This window comes from Ailuropoda melanoleuca, chromosome 2 (genome assembly GCF_002007445.2).
Source record: "Ailuropoda melanoleuca isolate Jingjing chromosome 2, ASM200744v2, whole genome shotgun sequence".
Lineage (NCBI taxonomy): Eukaryota > Metazoa > Chordata > Mammalia > Carnivora > Ursidae > Ailuropoda > Ailuropoda melanoleuca.
The window spans coordinates 162887805-162908094 of record NC_048219.1 but is presented as its reverse complement, the minus strand read 5'-3'; the positions used below and the strand labels follow the sequence as shown (position 1 = coordinate 162908094).

The 20290-nt window shown below is 38.5% G+C and overlaps 1 protein-coding gene across 8 annotated transcripts in view; it reads right to left on the bottom strand.

Moving 5' to 3' along the window:
- PLCL1 (phospholipase C like 1 (inactive)) overlaps positions 1 to 20290 on the bottom strand; it is a 328454-nt gene that overhangs the window by 106734 nt on the left and 201430 nt on the right. The window contains exon 1 of one of the 8 annotated variants that reach the window (XM_034654911.1): positions 16982 to 17969. The exons of 5 other annotated variants lie outside the window; for them this stretch is intronic. Coding sequence is in view for 1 of the 3 variants with exons in the window: in XM_034654907.1 (XP_034510798.1) it covers positions 14742 to 14744 (3 nt within the window). In the remaining 2 variants the exon portion in view is untranslated. Of the gene's footprint in view, positions 1 to 13649; positions 14464 to 14741; positions 16950 to 16981; positions 17970 to 20290 lie in introns of those variants that run through there. 2 more of the 8 variants (XM_034654907.1, XM_034654912.1) reach the window with 2 other exon arrangements.

The window sequence follows — 20290 nt, the reverse complement described above, 5'->3', positions numbered from 1 at the left end:
CAACATGGATGGACGTGGGGGTATTATGCTAAGTGAAATAAGTCAGGCAGAGAAAGACAAATATCAAATAATTTCACTTGTATGTGGAATATAAAAAACAAAACAAATAAATAAACAAAAAAACAAATGGACTCTCAAATACAGAAGACAAACTGGTGATTGCCAGAAAGAAGGTTGGGGGGGGGGTGGATGAGTGAAATAGGTGAAGGGGATTAGAAGGTACAAACCTTCAGTTTAAAACAAATATGTCATGGAGATCAAAATTACAACATAGGGAATATAACCTATAATGTTGTAATAACATTATATGATGACAGATGGTGATTATACTTACTGTGGTAAACACTGAGTTACACACAGAATTGTCAAATCACCTGAAGCTAATATAAAATTGTATGTCAACTATACTTCAATAATAATTTTTTAAGAATACCAAAAAAAAAAAAAGTCAATTTTACTGGCACTATAGAGAAACCAAACTGCTAGATTTTCCAGAAAAAAAAAATCGTAATTCTTCATACATTCTTTTTAGTAAGTGAAATTTGTTAAATACAAACCTTTGGTTTTCTTTTTATACATTCTAAGTCTTTTCATACATAGCAATTCACAAACAGAATTTTGTTAGATAATGTTGTCCATCTTCATAGTGAATATGTGTTCAAAAAAGAGAGGTTTCTGTGGTCCAAAAGCCTTCAGCTGGTTTCTGATCAAGAAATTCAGGTAAGTGTGAGGGAGAATCTTCCAGTTTGTGGGCCCTACTTATCCAAAAGAAGAGAATGTTGTCAAGAATACTAATTGTTCAGAGGGTACTAATTACCTGAATTTGGCCAGATCCTCACAATTTATGTTGGTGTTATAGGTAATGAACTTCCATATATTAATGACACTCACACAGAGATGTACTCAGGATTCTCTTACACTAGTCTTTTGAAAAGCTTTAACAAAAAGACAAAAAAAAAAAGTCTTATCTTGCTCTATTATCTGTTTTTGCATGAATATGTAATCTTTATTATGTCAATTCTGTCTTTGGTTAGCCTCATTGAAGGAAGAAAGTCACTAGAATGAAATATATTAGAATAAAACAAAATGAAGCAACCATATGTCTTGACTATGACACTAAAATCTAAAGAGAATGGAGAATTTTTAAAACTGAGCAATACAAGACAGATGTTTGAGTAGGTGAAACAACTGGTTTTCAAGATTGTTATACTATCTGCTGGAAGGAGGCAGACCATCCTGCTTACATAGAATATAATGAAAATCTTTTTATTATTTTTAATATTTTTAAAAAGATTTTATTTATTTATTCGACAGAGATAGAGACAGCCAGCGAGAGAGGGAACACAAGCAGGGGGAGTGGGAGAGGAAGAAGCAGGCTCATAGCGGAGGAGCCTGATGTGGGGCTCGATCCCAGAACACCAGTATCACGCCCTGAGCCAAAGGCAGACACTTAACCGCTGTGCCCCTATTTTTAATATTTTTAAAAGCTTAAACAAGCCAAGCAGTCTGGTAATTGCATGTGTGATCTTACAAAATGGCTCTTTTTATTCCTGAAAATGCTCTTTTCTGGTCTGACTATAAGGCAACACAATATTGCTTTATTGTGTCAGAACTCATACAGTAAACTGAGTGCTTCTTCCTTCACCGTAGACAACTTGAGAAGGGATATACTTAATTCAGGATGCAGCCTTTGCTTGAAGTATTATTTTATCAAAAATTAAAACAAAATTTCTGTTTATAGAGTTGTAGGAAAACAATATAGAAAGACATAAAAAAGAAAGCAAAATTCAACCAATATTACAAAATATTGGTATTTTAGCAAACAACTTTCCAGACACTTAATGTGAACATATATATAAACAAAAAAAAGTAACAAAAAGGCCATCCTAATATATATGCAGTTCCATGACCATTTTTCACTCCACCACACACCATAAGCATCATTCAAAATAAGCAGTTTCTAAAACCACATAGTATTTATTTATTTAATTCTTGTTTGACGGATATTTCAGGGATTTTCCCAGGTTTTTCACTATTATGAACGACTCTTCAATAAGCTCAGTGCATTTTTAGAACATCATTCGAAATTCTCATCATTCGAAATCCTCAATTTTAGGAAACTGCACTCCTCTGATTGTATCTTTCCTTGGAAAGATACTTGGAAATATCCAAGTCTTTCAGAGCCAGTTCTAGTTAATAAGGGCAGAACTATTTCTGGCCACAACCAGCTGTAACTGATGGAGGAAATTCCTTGGGGTTCCATCCATCATATGCTTCTTTGGAAACAGCACAATAGAGAGAAAAGGGCATAGACTTTGCACAAGGCAGAAACTATTTGTTTTGATCAGTAACTTTTTACTGAAGCATATGTGGCATATACACAAAAAAGTGCACTAATTACAAATATACATCTTCATAGGTTTTCACAGAAGACACTGTAACCAGAACTGATATTTTCTTCTTTTAATACTGTTTTTCTATTCATTATGTAATCTTGGACAAATCAACTTTCTGAGCCTATTAAATGAGCATAACACATGCCTTAAAGAGCACTGGGAAGACTAAAAGAAACAATGTAGGCAAAGCTTCTAATGCACAGTATAAATGACAGTTTCCTCCCTACCTGAACCCACACTAGGTAGCACATCCTGGCCATATCCCAACCAGCTCATCCCCTCCTTCAACTCAATGTCACCAAAAGCCTGGAATGCCTTGTCCCCCTGACTGCTTGAATTACAAGCCTTTCCATTGTAAATGATTTCTTAATAATGCTTGAGAGGAATACAATCACATCAGGGATCCTAATTTAGAACTACAAAGTATTAACTACTAAGAGATAAAGAGGCTCATCTCCATTAAGAAAAGTAGTTGTTAAAATGATTCACAAGTTTAATTCTGTTACTTGCTAAATTTTATTAAAAATATAATGAAAGGCAAAGGCCCCCTGGATTTTCACCACAGCACCCACACAAGCCAGGTGCAGTCTCACTTGGCAGCTCAAAGGGTATTATATCCTCAAGCATAAAATCTTATTTTTATTCAAAAAGCCCAAATCAAGGATTGCGAGTAGCACTGATTGAAATGGAGTTTATTTTTTGCCATTGCTGCCTAAGCTATTGAGGTGCCCAATGTGATATCTAAGGGTCCAAGTGAGAGTCAGCAATGCCCAACACTCCCACATTCCATCTAATCAGTCAGATCTCAACCATCACTCAGGGACGGCTCTACAAAGACAAAATTCAGTAACACAGTAAGCAGACTGTCAAATGCTAACAGTCCCAAAAGCAAATAGCATAATTTCTAAAAACAAACAAAAAAAACAGCTACTATGGTTTGAATCTTACTATGTGCCAGGCTCCCTATTATGGAAGCCTTTTACATGCATTTCCTTATCTTTCCTTCATGACAGGTCTTCATGATAGTTTCATTATCCCTATTTTGTAGATGGAGAAACTGAGGCTTAGTGAGATGATATAAGCTGCCTAAGATCACAGAGCAAAGATGACTTGAGTTTCAAGTGTAGATCAAAGAAGAGATCATTGAACGGTTAAACCTGAGTCTGTTGGACTGCAGAGTATTTGTTTCTAAAGACCAGATAGCCAGAAAAGTTGCCTTTGTCCACACCAATGTTTCAAACAAAGCATTATGCTTTCCCCCCAATGTCTACACCAATTTAAAAAACTAATCAATCCCTTTTGGGTGGGAGAACAGCTTGATATTGTAAGGATAGGGGAAAATTCTTTAGCCAAAAAACTTCCCTGATGAAAAACTTTGTTACTAGAATTTTTCCAGTTATTTTGTTTTTCATTAGCAGGTCATTAATAATGGGGTAAATGACATGAAGACAAGGAAATGTTATTGAAGTGGTTGTTGTTGTCCATAATAATTTTCTCCATTTCCTCGAATACTTTTAATTTCAAAATTGAAACAGAGGCACCTTAGTATAACTCCTATTCCATTGGAAGCCAAGAGGTGGTAGAAATTTCATATGGAAATTTTAATAATCCCTTTATCTCCAAAGCCAATTATTTTCGTTTCTTACTTGGAACCAGCCCACCCCATTTGTCTTCCAGCCATGAGCTTGGAGGTTGGTTGGGAAGCTGTAATGAGCAGAGGCTGCCAGCACGTCAGGTTCCATTGTGTTTGTGCGACCGCCGATCAGAGTGATGAAACAGGGATTAGCTTCATCCTTATCACTATAAATAAATGTGATTTTTATGACAACACTGGAGCTTTCATCACTTATTAAAAAGGAAAGGAAGAAATGTAAAGATGGCTATACAATCCTTATCGAAAAAATCTGCTTGCTCCCTGAGGTCAGCAGTTGATTTAAATTTTATATTATTTAAGTTGTTGTGAATAAAAGCCTTTATTAACGTGAACATCAATGCAAAGAGAGCCATGCTTCATCTCACCATATTTTAAAGGACATAACATAAAAGATTTTCTTCAGCCAAACTGAATTCACTCGAAGTGAAAACAGACCATAGAAGATAAAAGGTTAGTTTGGGGAAAATATAAAATATTGATGCATTTGATATTTAATTAAATCAATTATTCAATTAACTGGAGATTATCTGGAATTTAGATATAATGTGATATTCCAAGGACATCTGGAATCCCTTTCCTCCTGTCTCTCTCTCTCTTTCACACACACACACACACACACACACACACACACACACAAAGGTTTCAACCAGTAACCTTGAGGTTTGTGCATATTATGAGTTTAAGAGTTTAAATCAATTGGTTTGTCCATTTTTCAGCCCCAAGTTCCTACAAAACAGGAAACGTTATATTTGCAGAAGGCAGGTCAGAGTACTAGCTGTCTCTTCCCAGAACCTTCGACCTGGACAATGTGACTGAAAAGTATCTGGGAAGAGAGTTTGGGAAAGGCTTCCTGTTTGTCTTCATTTATTAGACTCTTCTCTTTCCCAATGCACATATAAAACACATCACGAATGCCACGTGATGTGCTCTTTCTGATTCGCCAGAACAATTTTGTGTTTGTTTTTTATCTGAGATCATTTCTTAATATATCTGGACACTGTTCCTGAAGATGCAAACTCAATTCTCTCCCTCAGAGATCATTTTCCATAATGCCCTAGCACACTGAGGAAGTGGATTCCAGCCCGCTGCAGCAATGTTGACTGTCCCCACTATGAACTAGCTTAACCCATGGGGAAATCACAACTCAAGTATCTGCTGTTTAGATTATTGAGTTTGGACCTAAAAGCTGGTCCCAAAAATGTCTCCTGATTTCTGCAGGCCATTTGGAAGTCAATTTTTATCTCCTCCACAGCACTCCTCTTGCAAATGCTACACTGACAAGAACAGACTGCTCATCTCAGGTCCCTTTGGGGAAGAGCTGCTGCCCTACTAGCAGAGAATGGGTTCTGGGCAGCCAACCTCCTGATCTACTCCCTGAAAGGGTTATGGTGGTGGGGCTGGAGTCATGATGTTGGAGAGATACCATTCGGGCTCAGCAAGGTGCCAGAGGGCATTCCCTTCTGGGCCACACACTGCTCTCCTCTCCTCCTTTTGAACTTCTCCACTTACCCTTTCCCAAGAAAGAAAGACGAGCACATAAATCCTCCTGCGGCTGCAGCACACTTCAGTGTGAAAGGCAGAGAGCAGAAACAGTGACATCATGAAGTTTCTTCTCTAACGTGCTCTACACCAAACCCACAACTCCTACCCACAAGGAGCTCCCTCTCCAATGGCTTACCTCCATCAGTGGCAGTCACCATTACCTGAACTGCCTGACTTCTCCGGATCCTCACCTCTTTTACCCAATCTGGTCACTGCTTTGTCCTTCTTCCTTTGGCACATCTCTCCTTCCCTTCTATTCCTATCATAACCAGCTGAAGCTCCCCTCAGTTCACAGATTACTGAAAATGGCTGTATCAATAAGGTCCAACTATGAGGAAAATAGAAACCATTCCAAGTTTTAAAAAAGAGGAAATTAGGGGCATCTGGGTGGCTCAGTCAGTTAAGCGACCTTCAGCTCAGGTCATGATCTCGGGGTCCTGGGATCCAGTACCACATCAGGCTCCCTGCTCAGTAGGGAGCCTACTTTTCCCTCTCCCTCTGCCTGCCACTAATCTTTTAAAAAGAGAGAGAGAGAATTAAATACAGAGAATTGCATACACAAGTACTGGAAGAGCTGAGAAGTCAGAGTGAACAATGAGGCAACTCAGAGAGACAGCAGCAACACTCCTGGCTGCAGGGACAAAAGCAGGAAGGGCTGTTCCTAGCACCAAGGGCCAAAGTCATGGAGGAAGCTGGAGACACAGTGGGCCTGTCTTGTAGAAGCTGGAACCACAAAGCAAACACAGCTGCAACACTCTGATCTCCTACCAGTGCCTCCCCCTGACTGGAATCAGAGCTGGGAAATCAGCCTGCTGGGATTGAACCCTCTGCCATGGTGGGAGACAAGGATAACTCTGATAGCAAAAAGGCCAAGACCAGTTCATGAGCTAAATACACTCTGCTAGTTCTCACAATGGATAACATACTCTTCATTTTCCATACTAGGAAATTAAGTCTCCTGAGGATAAGTACCATACCTGGGGTAAAAGGGTGCAGCCAAGTTCTGAGCCTTGATCTCTCCAGCTCTAAACTCCTTTTTCTTCCACACCCTTTCCTGTCTTCTCTTGCTGGCTGTTCTTCAGCTATAACATTTATATCATAATGGGATATAGTACTTGATTACTTCTACATAATAAATAGACATTAAAATTATAATCTCAAGGTACCCATCTTCCTCCAAGCTAGGAACAAAGAGGGAGGTACCACATCTTACTGGGAGGCCCCCAACACCGTAAGTCATCTGGTGCACTGGTCAATCCCTAGTCCCCTGGCAGGCCAAGACCCAGAATGTGAGGGATTGATTAGCAGTGCCTGGCTCTCCTGGAATAAGTGAATGCTTCCAGAGTGGGATTTCAGGAGACACAGGAAAGGCCCCATATTGCAAAATAATACTTCAACGTTTCATTCATTTGTTTATTTAAAAATGTTTATCAAATGCAGGAATATACACATTCAATGATATCCAGTAAGAGAGGGTTAGTCAGAATCTGGGTGTGTATACATCATTTTTTAAATGTTCATCAAAAGGGAAGATGACTTATAAGAGCCTGGGGAACCTGTGCTGGTTGGCGCTAAAATTTCACTTCCAAAGTTTAGATCAGTTAGTATAAGGCAGTAGCTTTTCAATTTTTTTTTTCAACCTAATAGACATAATTCAAGGCAGAGTGAATTACCTCTGGGGTCTGCACATTCTCAGAAACCACTAGAGTCCCACTTTAAGACAAATTTTACTTTAAAAACTGCATGAATGTTATACTCTATTATACTCTACCATAATTTCATGTGCATTTTAACATAAAAATGATATTTTTCCCCAAAAAAAGTTCTAGTAGAAGCAACTTCCCAGGACACTATGTCATGGTAACAAACTGAAATTTGGGAAGCTTGGGCATAAAACTTTGCATGCCTGCTAAAATGTAAATAACCCTGAAGGACAGTCTTTTTAAGCTATTACCACATTTTATTGTTTTTTTTTTTAATCTGTCTTGATATGAATGAATTTAGGAGTCTTTCCTAAGGGCAGGTTTTGACAGTAGAGAAAGAAGAGATGTTGAGAGCCTCAGTTTAACTATGGAACCTAGGAGAAACTACCATTAACAAATGGAAAAGGTACAAAACAGAGGGATGAGGACCCCAAAACAAACCTTACCCACTTCACTCTTGAGGAAAGTCTGGGGCAGAAGAACTGTCATGGAGTGGAAAAGACAGTTCTCCCTCCCCAAAACTCACAGACCACACCCATGAGCACTAGGAGCCTCGGAAGCTCAGTCTGAAAGCATAAGCAAGAATGAAGTTTTGAGTAGAAAAGTCAGTATTTCTTATTTTTTCTAATAATATAAGAAAATAGTGACATCCGGGGCACCTGGGTGGCACAGCGGTTAAGCGCCTGCCTTCGGCTCAGGGCGTGATCCCGGCGTTATGGGGATCGACCCACATCAGTCTCTTCCACTATGAGCCTGCTTCTTCCTCTCCCACTCCCCCTGCTTGTGTTCCCTCTCTCGCTGGCTGTCTCCAGCTCTGTCGAATAAAAAAAAAAAAAAAACTTAAAAAAAAATAGTGACATCCATAAACCATAGATTCATGTTTATCATAACCGCTAAAAATATAAAACTCTAAGATGTTAACATTAGGGAAGGCTGTTTATAAAGGGTGTACAGCAACTATCTATACTATCTGTGCAACTTTTCTATTAATCTAAATTATTGCAAAAAGAACGGGGCACCTGGGTTGCTCAGTTGGTTAAGCTTCTGCCTTCAGCCCAGGTCATGATTCCCAGGGTCCTGGGATCCTGTCCTGCTTAGGGCTTCCTGCTCAGTGGGGAGTCTGCTTCTCTCTCTTCCTCTGCCCCTCCCCCCTGCTCATGTGCCCTCTCGCTCACGCTTTCTCTCTCTCTCTCTCTCTCAAATGAATAAATAAAATAAATAAAATAAAATAAAATTATGGCAAAAACACAAAATAAAATTAAAAATAAAATCATTGCAAAATAGGTTTATTTTTAAAAATCTGCTGTATGTTTAAGGTCTCCATATTATATATGGAATGTCTTTTCATTGATGTGAAGACCCCTCTGTTTGTTCCTCTTGTTATCCATTTCTCAGTTCCCTTCCCAATGACTTTGTTCTCCTCATAGCTTTCTTGTCATCCCTGATCCTTCAATTTGATTTCATTCTGTGTTCAAGCCAGAAAAATCTAGCCATTTGAACTTGAAAGAGATAGAACTCATTCAGCTTAATCTCCGCTCTCTACATTGTGGTTGTATCATGTTAAAACTTCCCCTTCAAATAATTATATTGCATAGTGCTTTCAAATAAAACTATTTGAAGAAAGCCAATTTCAGAAAATCAAAAATAGCTCACAAAGGTGTTGACTGGGGAACAAACTGCATAATCTAGGATCATAGAAGCCTCTAAAGAGGGAGATTCCAGATGCTCTTAGCATATGAGGAAAATAAAGGAAGAATTAGGGAAGAAGAGGAGAATGAGCAAAATGTTGTAAGAAGACAGACTCTTTAGGGGAAAAGCTAGAGAGAGGAATTTTTAGTTACAGATCATTTTGTAGCGGGCAAGTGAATAATACTTGGTATATGGAAGTCTTACATACTACCACTGAAGTCGAAGGAATGCTATGAGACTTACATTTCTCCTCATGGCACACATAAGACAAAACAATCTTTTAAAATTCAGCTTTAAACTGAAAGAGTTCTATTAAGTATTTTCTTCTTTTTATCATTCCTAAGGTTCCCAAAATGATACCTTTACTAGATCTTAATTTTATACATTCAAATAGAAAACACCTTTTTCTTTTTCCCTCTTTGCTCCCCACAACCCACCACCACCTCCCAGGGATGCAGGAGGGATAAAGGGTCTTTACTATTAGTCATGTTATTGGAACTGAAAAGAGTTACTTTTTCTTTTTTTGGTAAAGTCTATTTCCCTAAGTCTCAAATCTCATCTACCATTGTCTATATACAATAACAACCATGAAGAAAAAAGAAGGAAAACAAACAGGCATTGGCAGACAGAGGCCCTGAATATTAAGTGGGAGTTATTTCCATGGCTCAACCAGGCCAGTGTGAGCCAGAACATTTTCCACATCAGACTGAACACAACAGGAGGCCAACCTGTGAGTCACAAACCTCACTGTCTCCCTCCCTAACCAGCCCAGCCCGAGAAGCCCAGGCTCATTCAGGCTTTCATATAAGCTCTTCCAGGATACAGTGACCACTGTGGGTGACAGATGTGCCCATCAACTCTATTTACCAGTCTTCAATTACAAAAAGACAGCTTCCTTGGCATCCTTACTCTCCTCTTTATAGAATCTTTCAGGCTCCCAATCCATCATTACTGACGCAGGCATGCCCAGTTTCATTGTTCAGTGGAAGGTGCCATCTATTAATATTTTTGCAGTCAGGGACGGTGTGACCACCACACAGTAGGAAACTGGAGGTGCCAAGTTTCACTCAAAAGGCGTGAAAGATGCTGTGATTTACAGCAATCCTAATGAGCGAGGCATTTCTGGACCTGTAAGCACCTGCTGCTTCTGTAGCCTTGGCCAACTCCACCGCCATGCCCTGGGGTATTGGGCAGCACCCCACCCCGTTAGGAGAATTTATGGTTAAACTACACTGAGGAGCTTGCTCTGCCATCTACCTTCATTAAAAAGGCAACACTCATCAGGGAAGTCCATTTGAGAAAATGAGGGAAAGGGTTCCATCTTTGCTTTGTTTTCTTTGTCTCTGTGGCTGCTCTCAAAAGAAGAGAAATTCCCAACTAGGTGTACAGTGAAATAAAATCAGGAAGTAACTTTATTTATTTCTTATTTATACCCTATATTCTTCCATAAAAGGTTTAGAGCAGAGGACCAGGAGCTACAGGTGCTACCTGTTAAGAGTGAGAATTTATGCTGTTGTGTTTTAGTCACTTGATGTTCCTCCTCTCTAGAAATGTGATTTGCCATCAGTTACAACTAGGAGCAGACAAAACAATGCCAGTGATTCCCAAATCAGGTAGACCTGCTCACACCACCTGATCTCTCTTGCTCTACTTGTTCTACTCTCTTGCTGCTTCTGAGCATTAAACACTCAACTCCATACTGCGGTGGAATCACAGAAACCACACTGAGCAAAATGGTACCTTAGTTCCTGTATGATCTGCACACCCCCACCTCCACCTCTTCCCACCTTTCTTGCAACTCAACTAATCTACTAACTCTAGGCAAAAACCATTCACTCCATCTAAACTCTTCTTCCACACAAACCATGCTCATTCAAACCCCAGAGTTACCATCCTGTTTCTCTGTCAAACCAAATCCATACTTTTCTCCCAAACTGAGACCAATGCCAATGTTTTCCACCACATTTTTCCTAGCTAGTCAGGCTATCACATTGACCTCCCCTTTCCTTTGATTTCTATGGTTCTACTACAGAAGGTTCTCAATCTGCCAACATTCACATGGAAGAGTTATGCAATGTGAATGGGTATCTTACTCTCTGATTTCAACCTCCTATAATAGCCATTTCAATATAGAGCAGAAACACTTCACAGTTTAGAGCTGGGGTCTGCTTTATTATGATGCAAGAGAGTCAACATACAAAACTAAAAGTAACTGAAACAAATTATAATATATCATCTTGTGTTGCTCATGCATGCACGTAAGTTCACACCAATTTATAATTTCTTCTGTGGCCCAACTTATGTTTATTTGTTATGTTATTTCTCTCAGCTCCCATTTAATCCTTGAAGATACAAATCTGCTATGTTTTGATCCCAAGCCTTTCCACCTAGATCCTTATTAAAATTATGTTCTGCCCCTTGTGAGGGCATCCCTAAACACTGATCACAGAACTATCCTGAAGTAACTACCTCTTTCCTAGTCCATACTGAAGAAAGCCTAGTACATCATCCTTCCAGACCCTATAATTTCTAGAAAAGCCACAGACTCCTGTAGAAATCTGACTAATCTACATTCAACCATATAACTGTGTGGCAAAAAGTTGGTGCTCCCATTTCTAAGTCATAAATTTAAAAAATACCCTAATATATTAGCATGCTCACATTGTAATTTTGAGAGCTTTGGCTCTCACCAGTTTGAAATGACTTTCAATTCACATTTATTTAGAATATAAAATGGAGGAGGGTTTGTTTTTGTTTTTGTTTTTGTTTTTGCTACCATCACACAATTTAGTCCTTAATTATAAAGTGTCATTATTTTTCTCTGGTTATTTCTTATGTGTCTTTTCTGAAAAGTTCTCCAAGGCAGGGAATAGGGTTTTTTACTTCTTTTCTAATTTCCCTTAGCATCTTGGTAATTTGGTCCATAAAGACACGTAAACCATAGTATGCTATCAGGTATGAAGAATACTGGAAGGGAAAAGTTTGACTTAAACTAGGAGTTGGCAAACTTTTTCAGTAAAAAACTAGATAGTCAATATTTTAAGCTTTGTGGTCCATATAGCTTCTGTTGTAACTACTTAACTCTGCCATTGCAGTGTAAATGATACATAAACAAATGAATGTGGCTGTGTTCCAATAAAACTTTATTGACAAAAACAGACAGCAGGCTGGACCAGGCCTGCAGGTCATAGTTTGCTGACCTCAATCTTAAACTATGACAACATCAAAAGAAACAAATGATATACTCCACCAGTCACCACTACAATCCAAATTCAACACAACAAGAAATTTTTGACTGGTCACTAAAATTGAAATTAAAAATGGTAAGATATATACACCTCAATGAAGATCTCTGGGAAATTAAGTGGCACACTTCTGCCCTGCTAGGGCTCACTTCCAAGATCTTTGTGCCCCCTTGTATCCCACCTTATTCCTGAGTATTTTATTACAAAGATAATAATAGCTAAACTCAAATAGGTGATTATGTACTATTAATAACATCTTTCAATCTTTTTAAGATTTTATTTATTTATTTATTTATTTATTTATTTATTTATTTGACAGAGAGAGACAGCCAGCGAGAGAGGGAACACAAGCAGGGGGAGTGGGAGAGGAAGAACCAGGCTCCTAGCAGAGGAGCCTGATGTGGGGCTCCATCCCAGAACGCTGGGATCAAGCCCTGAGCCAAAGGCAGACGCTTAACGACTGCACCACCCAGGCGCCCCCTTCAATTGTTTATATGTTTCATCTGATTCCAAGGAAATCGATTCCTATATAAATGTCTATTTAATAAACACGAACATTTGAGTCTTTGGTTGACCAAGGAGTTCTAGTAATTAAAATTCATTACTCCTTGGAGCACCAGAGCATTCTGGGATTGAGCCCCACATCAGGCTCCTCCGCTAGGAGCCTGCTGCTTCTTCCTCTCCTGCTCCCCCTGCTTGTGTTCCCTCTCTTGCTGGCTGTCTCTGTTAAATAAATAAAATCTTTAAAAATAAATAAATAAAAATAAAATAAAATTCATTACTACAAAATGTATATCCATATCCCTTCTCTCCTACTTTTTGTTACTTCTCAAGTGCTTATATTAAATATAAATTAATGCAAAATAACTATTCCTTTTCATTGTCCATTTCAAAATGGAAATTCTATACAGCAAGGTGAACTGCTATACAAATATCTCCACAGTTAAAGTAACAGTAAAAATATCCTATGTAGTAAAAATTAAGATGGTATATCTAAATTATAAACAGTTTAACTTTCTGCCTAAAAGAATGCATTAGAGTATGTTTCATATTCTCTACATTCCTATGATTTGTAATCCTCACAAAACTACAATATTAAATAAAACAATACACACTGGAAGATTAAGGCAAATCTGACTTGAATAGTTAATTGATTCACTCAAATGAACATTTGCTTTCCATTGGAAAACATACTTCAAAAACTATATAATGTTAAAAGGAAAATCACCTGACAACATAAAAAGACTTATCACCCCAAATTAATTCAGCTATTTTGAGCTGTAAGTAAATAATTATAATCAAGGTATAAAACTAAGATTTTTCTAGACTTAGTGTTAATCCCGAAGAGGATTTAGTGTAAAACATAATAGGGTTAAATCATTATCTTCTAAAGATTAGGGACAATGAAAACTTTACTCACTGCAACCACATTTTTCTGAGTAGAAAATTAGTGGAGGTCACAAATTAGTCAGCTTCTCTATCTCCCACAGAAATTATGCCTTCTGCTAACTCTTCTGTTGCACACTACTTCCTTCTAACACCTTTTCTTGCTGACCTGAGTTTTCAGAAAATGAAACTAAAATTAGAAGTGAATTGGCCTACTGGAGTAAGAGAGAGAAGTATGGTTCATATGATCCCACCTTCAGGAGGGGAAAAAAAAAAGTGTGCCTCCCACCACCGAAAAATAAGCTAACAGTGGTTGCCTCCAGGAAGATGGAGCAATTTTTACTTCCTTTCGCCTTTTCTCTATTTTTAAAATTTTCTACCATGATAATGCCCCACTTTCAAAAATCAGAAGAAAATAAGCATGTAAAGATCTATAGTCCTCACAATTTGTATCTATCACTTTGATCCCTTATGATTTATGTGCAGTTTCTATATAATAAAACTAATGCTATAACACACATATGAAAATCAATCCCAACATACAGAAGTGATCTGTTTACAAGTTAACAAAAGCTCGAGCATCACAGGATTCCTCCTGAGTTGAGAGCAAATTTCTTTATATAGTTCCATCACAGTGTGGAAGTAACACCAGTTAGGAAATCATACAACACGCCATCTGCCATTTCATTAAAGTAGAATGCTGTTTTTAAGGACATTTAAAAATTGTGCTTCACAGAGATTACTAGGAGAAGCTGCTGTGAATGGATGGCAGGTTTCAACAAACACTGTTGGAAATCCAGCGCTGAGCCCAGCAAAAGTACAGTTGAATATGTGGACGGGTAAAATATTACCAGAATTGGAACATAGCTTTTTATTTCATATATAGGAAGTCTCACTAAAGTGAGATAAAGCCCATGAGATTTGTGCCTAACCTATACTCAGCATAAATTGCATTTCTAAGTAAATAGTATACCAGTATATTTTTTAACAAATGCCATACAATTTTGCTTAAGTGTTTTCTAAAAAAAAAAAACAAAATTAGAACAAGAATTAAATCTCTACTTGCAACAAGTCACAGGTGATACAAGTGTAACACGTGTCCAAAGAGGCAATGCCTGGGTCTCACCATCTCAAGGTCCTGCTCCAAGTTTGAGCTCTGCTTTTACTCTTCTCAGGCCACCACCCATTACTCTGCCACTTCCCCCTAGATCTGTTCTCTGTCCTCTGGTGATGCTCTTCCTGGCACACAAGACTCCTCCCCTCTCCCCCTCGGAACACTGTTCTAGATTCCCTTGCCTTCACTGAACCCTCCACCTGATGATGGGCCTCCTCCTGGGCTCCCAGTTCTCTGCTATAATCATGCCTAAGGCAGATAGAGACCCAAAATGATGCAGCCTTGCCCCTGCCAGACTGTTGCCATCTCACTTAGGTTAGACCTGTTGATCTCTGAGCAGATGCCTCTTAATACACAACCTCATAGCAGGTGTTCCTTAGTTAGCCCCTCCTGGGAGCCCCCTCCACCAGCCCAGCTCCTAACACCTGACTTCACCTACCCTGTGGGGACAGACACACCAAGTATATTTGTTCCCACTTACTAGTTTCCACAGCTCCCTTGTTGTCCTTGCTTCCAACTCCAGAGGACAGTGTGAACCTCCTTAAAACTAAAGTCTCTCCAGTACCAACTATGGCCTTTACCTTTGCTGTGTGTTTGGACCTTCCCACTAACTTCTTCCCTCTTGGTTTTCAATACCTTTAAAACCATCTTCTGCTAAGTCTACTAACCCTACAAGAATCAGCCCTTCTTCTCAATTCCCGAATACTTCATGGATGATCTTTCTCTATCACTTTCAGCTTCTACTCCCTTACCTTCACTTACTGCGCCATCCTCTTCGCAGAACCAGGCAGCTGACATATGGCTCTCAAGCCTGTAGAAACCCCTCTCTTGGAAATCACTGGTGTTCTACTTTTACTAGATTCACTTCTCTCCTCAGACCTCATTTTCCTTGACTTCTCTAGGGCATTGGACACTGATGACAACTTCACCCATCCCTGCAATATGCATTTATTGGTGCCCACTATGTACTCTCTGCTATGATGGCACTGCGCCCTGTTCAATCTTCTAACCTGTGTTATCTCCTCTCTCTGTCTCCATGTTTATACAGCTAAACTCTTCTTCCTCTCAATTCATAATTGGAGACATCATTTAATGCTTTTGTCTCTGTCCATGTCCGAGGACATAGGTACCCTATAGACCCACCTGAATTCAAATGCTATATTTCTACATATTTATTTAACACTTCCACTTGGATGTTCCATCATTATCTAAAACTCAACATGCCTTAAAAGGGAATTTGTCTTTATCATCATTTGCCTATCCCTGAAGCTGTATGGCCATCCCACTTGTCTTCCTGTTTAGAAACTTCAAAGTTATGTGGCTTCTTATCTCCTTCATTGAATCTGTACTTAATCTTTTTGCTTCTCTGTCTGTCTCTCCTCTACCCTGCCTTGCCATAAGTCTTGTCCAAAACCTCTTTACCTCAGGCCTATAGTGCTATGATAACAACCTCAATTCTTATCCTCTTCCAATTCATCTTACACACTATTACAGATTAACCTTCTTAAAGTAATATTAAAACACTGCAAATAACCTTAAAACACATGACTTAAGAGTGTTTTACATAAACAGAGGTTGGTTTTTCTCAAATAACAGGAAACCCAGAAGTAGAGAGCTGTTGGTAAGGGTATAGCTGTTCAGTGGTGTCAGAGACAACACCTCAGCATTTTCCTCATGGTACCAAGAGTTGCTGCACAACTCTAGGCTCTGCTCTTCATTGAAGGGTGGGAAGAGGGGAAAAGAGAGTTCCAACATTTTATCAAGAGAGCAAAAACATTTCCAGAAATACCATCAGCATTCTTCAGCTTGGCCAGAATGAGGTCACAGAGCTGTCCTATCTGCAAAGGAGGCTGGGAAAGTAGGGAATAGAGCTGTCTTGAGTGGATTAGACTGATCATGATTTATTGCTTGGGAGTAGGCATAAAATTCAGGTTCACTTATTAAGAAAGAAGGGGAGACACCAAACTTTATTTTTTATTTCTCCTGCACACTAATCTTGCTCTCTGGTCAGCCTGGTCTTTTCTCTCATTGTCCCAAACATATGCCATGTTCACCTCTACCTTTTGACCTTGGCTCTCTTTACCTGGAATGTCTTTCCTTCACTTCTCTCTACTTGCCAAATCCCATTCATCATTTGTGGTTCTGCTCATATCCCATCTACTCCATGACACATTGCAGTCTACAATGATTTCTTCTTTGAATGAACACTTTTATTCAATTCATTCATTCATCTATATTCATTTTTTACTTACATGCGGTTCCTATAGAGAGCACTACACAGTTGAACATTTAATTGTTCTTTGTTTCCTCTGGCTTGGTTTCATTTCTCTACAAATACTACAACCTGCAAGAAGATATGAACTGTGTCTCAGAGTTCTTTTGTATGCCCCAGTTCCTTGCACAGTGCTGAAAATATATGTGCTTAGTAAATTACTCAGTGACTAAAAAAACTGTAATTGCCTAGAAAGAACAATGCATGAATTACTTAATGTTAAAAAAAAAAAAAACCCCACTGTGGTTGGCACTTTGAAAACAGTACATTATCTACTTATTCCAGTCAAAATATACTCCACAAGACAAGGAAATAGCAATGATGATATTTGCACTTCAGTAGCAAAATATAATCCATTTCCTTTGAGAAAACTAAAAAGACCAGCACAGCTAAGTAAAATTCAAAATTGTCAAGTAGAGAAGCAGTCCGCAGACATTTCAAATCTGAGGGTTAGTCTTCTAAGCCATCCCCTGCAATGTTAGGCTGAAAGAAGTCAAGTGATTTATTTTAGAGAGATGCTGATGTGTATGGGGATTAAAAGATCTCCACCTAACACTGCGGCCAGCCACCGAGCAGCTTTGGGAATGTACTAAGAAGATTTCAAACCAGGTGCAACTTACGCAAGAGACACAAATCCCCCAACTCCCTACTGACCAGGTTTTTAAATAGTCCTTAGAATTCGCTTGTTGCTCTCTCCTTATCCTGTTTACCGAGTAAATAACCTAAAACGTTTTCTCCAACTAGAAAACCAGCAGCTTCACCATGAGTTGCATTCATCATGGAGCCCGCAGAGTAGAAAGATGTCCCACATTTGCCTCATTCTTCTTGGCCTGAATGACGACATCCTTTCAGAAGTTGGGAAAAGAGGGGTGCCTGGGTGGCTCAGTCGTTAAGCGTCTGCCTTCGGCTCAGGGCATGATCCCGGGGTCCTGGGATGGAGCCCCGCATCGGGCTCCCTGATCCGCTGGGAGCCTGCTTCTTCCTCTGCCTCTCCCCCTGCTTGTGTTCCCTCTCTCGCTGGCTGTCTCTCTGTCAAATAAATAAATAAAATCTTTAAAAAAAAATTAAAAAAAAAAAAGTTGGGAAAAGAAAGCAATTCATAGGAAGGATCATAAACCTCCTTGGGTCCTTGCCAGAAAGTTAAATTCCACCCCCCCACTTCCAGGCAGCAGTAGTCTGGTCGTACTGCACTATTGCTGGGCACTACATTTCTCTCTGTTTCCCCTCTGTCTCCAACAGGCCAAAGAAGACCCAGTCATAGACTTGGGAGCAAAGCTGAAAAGAGGCTTCCTTTCCTTACCTTCACTGCTCTAATCACCATGTGAGAGTATTACAATGGTTGCATTCTCAAAGAGAGCAAAAGCTGCAAATACTACTTTCTGTGAAATAATCACTGAAAAGGACTACTATGTTAATTGTCCAAAACATGAAAACCAAAGGCCAGTTTTTCAAACAAGTGAATGTTCACCTGGTAAAAATCCCATCCTGTTTTGCCTACATTTCCCCCAACATTCCTCAACTAGCCCTCTATGCTGGGAATATCAGCATGTTTTGTGACTTCTATTACAAGATAAGATTTAAAAAAAAAAAAAAAAGTACACCTAAAAGAAATATTACTCTTAAAGCACTCTTTAGGATACAATGTCTATTCCCTCTTCCTAACTCCAATCTCAGTGTCACTCCTATGTTTTTCATGTAGATCAAGGGATATGTTTGCCCTTTCTGGCAAACAACCTTCATTCTCCATTTCCATTATATGTTTATATAGTACGTACTATACATTTTCTAGGAAGTAGCAACTGAAAAAGGAATATTGAGCAAACTTTCAGAAAATTGTCTCATTTATCTTAGTATCTCTACTTCTTAGCAGTTATTTGACTTATAAATGTTTACTGAATGAGTGAATAGGTGAGGTGATTTAACATTTAAAATGTCAACCTTCCTAACATAATAAAAGCCCCTCAAGTTTCTGAAAGCACTATTGTGATCCTATAAACTGAAAAAAAGAAAAGAAAAAAAAATCAGGTAACTATGACAAAATGATCAGAAACGTGAAAACCCCCCAAGAAGGAGGTTCAAGAGTTCACGTACAATAGCACAAAAATAGAAGTAATCTCTCCTTCGTGGTACTCACAAAATAAAGAAAATAGCAGATGGAGGCGGATGGAGGAATAAGAAAAGATTCAATTGCTATAATAATAAACAAGTCCCAAGAAGTCATTACGTATCAATTCCACAAAGGGTTTAATAGAAATTTATATCACTAACTACAAGATTTCAACATAATATCAAAAAGATTCCTAAAATGTCTATAGGCATTGATAGCAAATAATCCATGCTGCCTATCATAAACTACGGGCAGGTAGATCACTAGAGTTAGAACAATTTTTCCATTTTGAATCTAAAACAACTACATTCATGCCAAATACAGCTATGGCTCTACACTTGTATTCAGTCCCTTTACATCCTGACATAGTTATCTTCTAAAAAATGTACAAGAATTGTATCATAATGAAGCACACAGGGTTGTTTTTTTTTTTTTTTTTGAAGCATTCATTCAATTACCACCCTAATATAAGGGCTTTTAATGTTTCCAAAAAGCAATATTGCACTGGGTGGAAATATCCCTTTCATATTCAAATACCAGCTTAACAGGTAGTTTGACAAATTACTATCTTATGGCTCTGTGTCTGGTTGTTTGTGAAAAAAAAAAAAAGATAAAAAACAGTGAATTCCAAATTTGTCTGAATTCCTCCCTTTTTGTACTTTAACGAAAGAATCAGGCAACATTTTCTCCCCTCCCCCCCCCACAATTCGTCTTTGCTTCCCTGGTTTTATAAACTACAGATCTTTATACAAACACAGTCCTAATTAAGCCTAAAAAATGACTGCTGTGTTATGCATTTCAAAAGAAAAAACTGGTCCACAATAGAATAATTGGTTTGTTTACATAGCACATAAGAGTACAGATCCTAAAAATTCTTAGCAACATAACCTTAACCTTAAATTATAGGCTGCTATGGGACCAAGCCTAAGAGAATCCAGATAGAAATCAAATGTCATTACTGCACATTCTTTCAAGAACTATTACTATAAAATCATACTGAAAAATACACTAGGAATAAACAAAATTTGTTCCCAGTCACAAATAAAGGACAGAACTCAAAAGGATGCACATGTGTATATGTATGGATAACTTCCAGAGAGAAATTAAAATTTTAACCCTCATTTTTAGACAGCGTTATGGGTACTAAGGAATCCCATGGACTTATAATAAAGCCAAAACAAA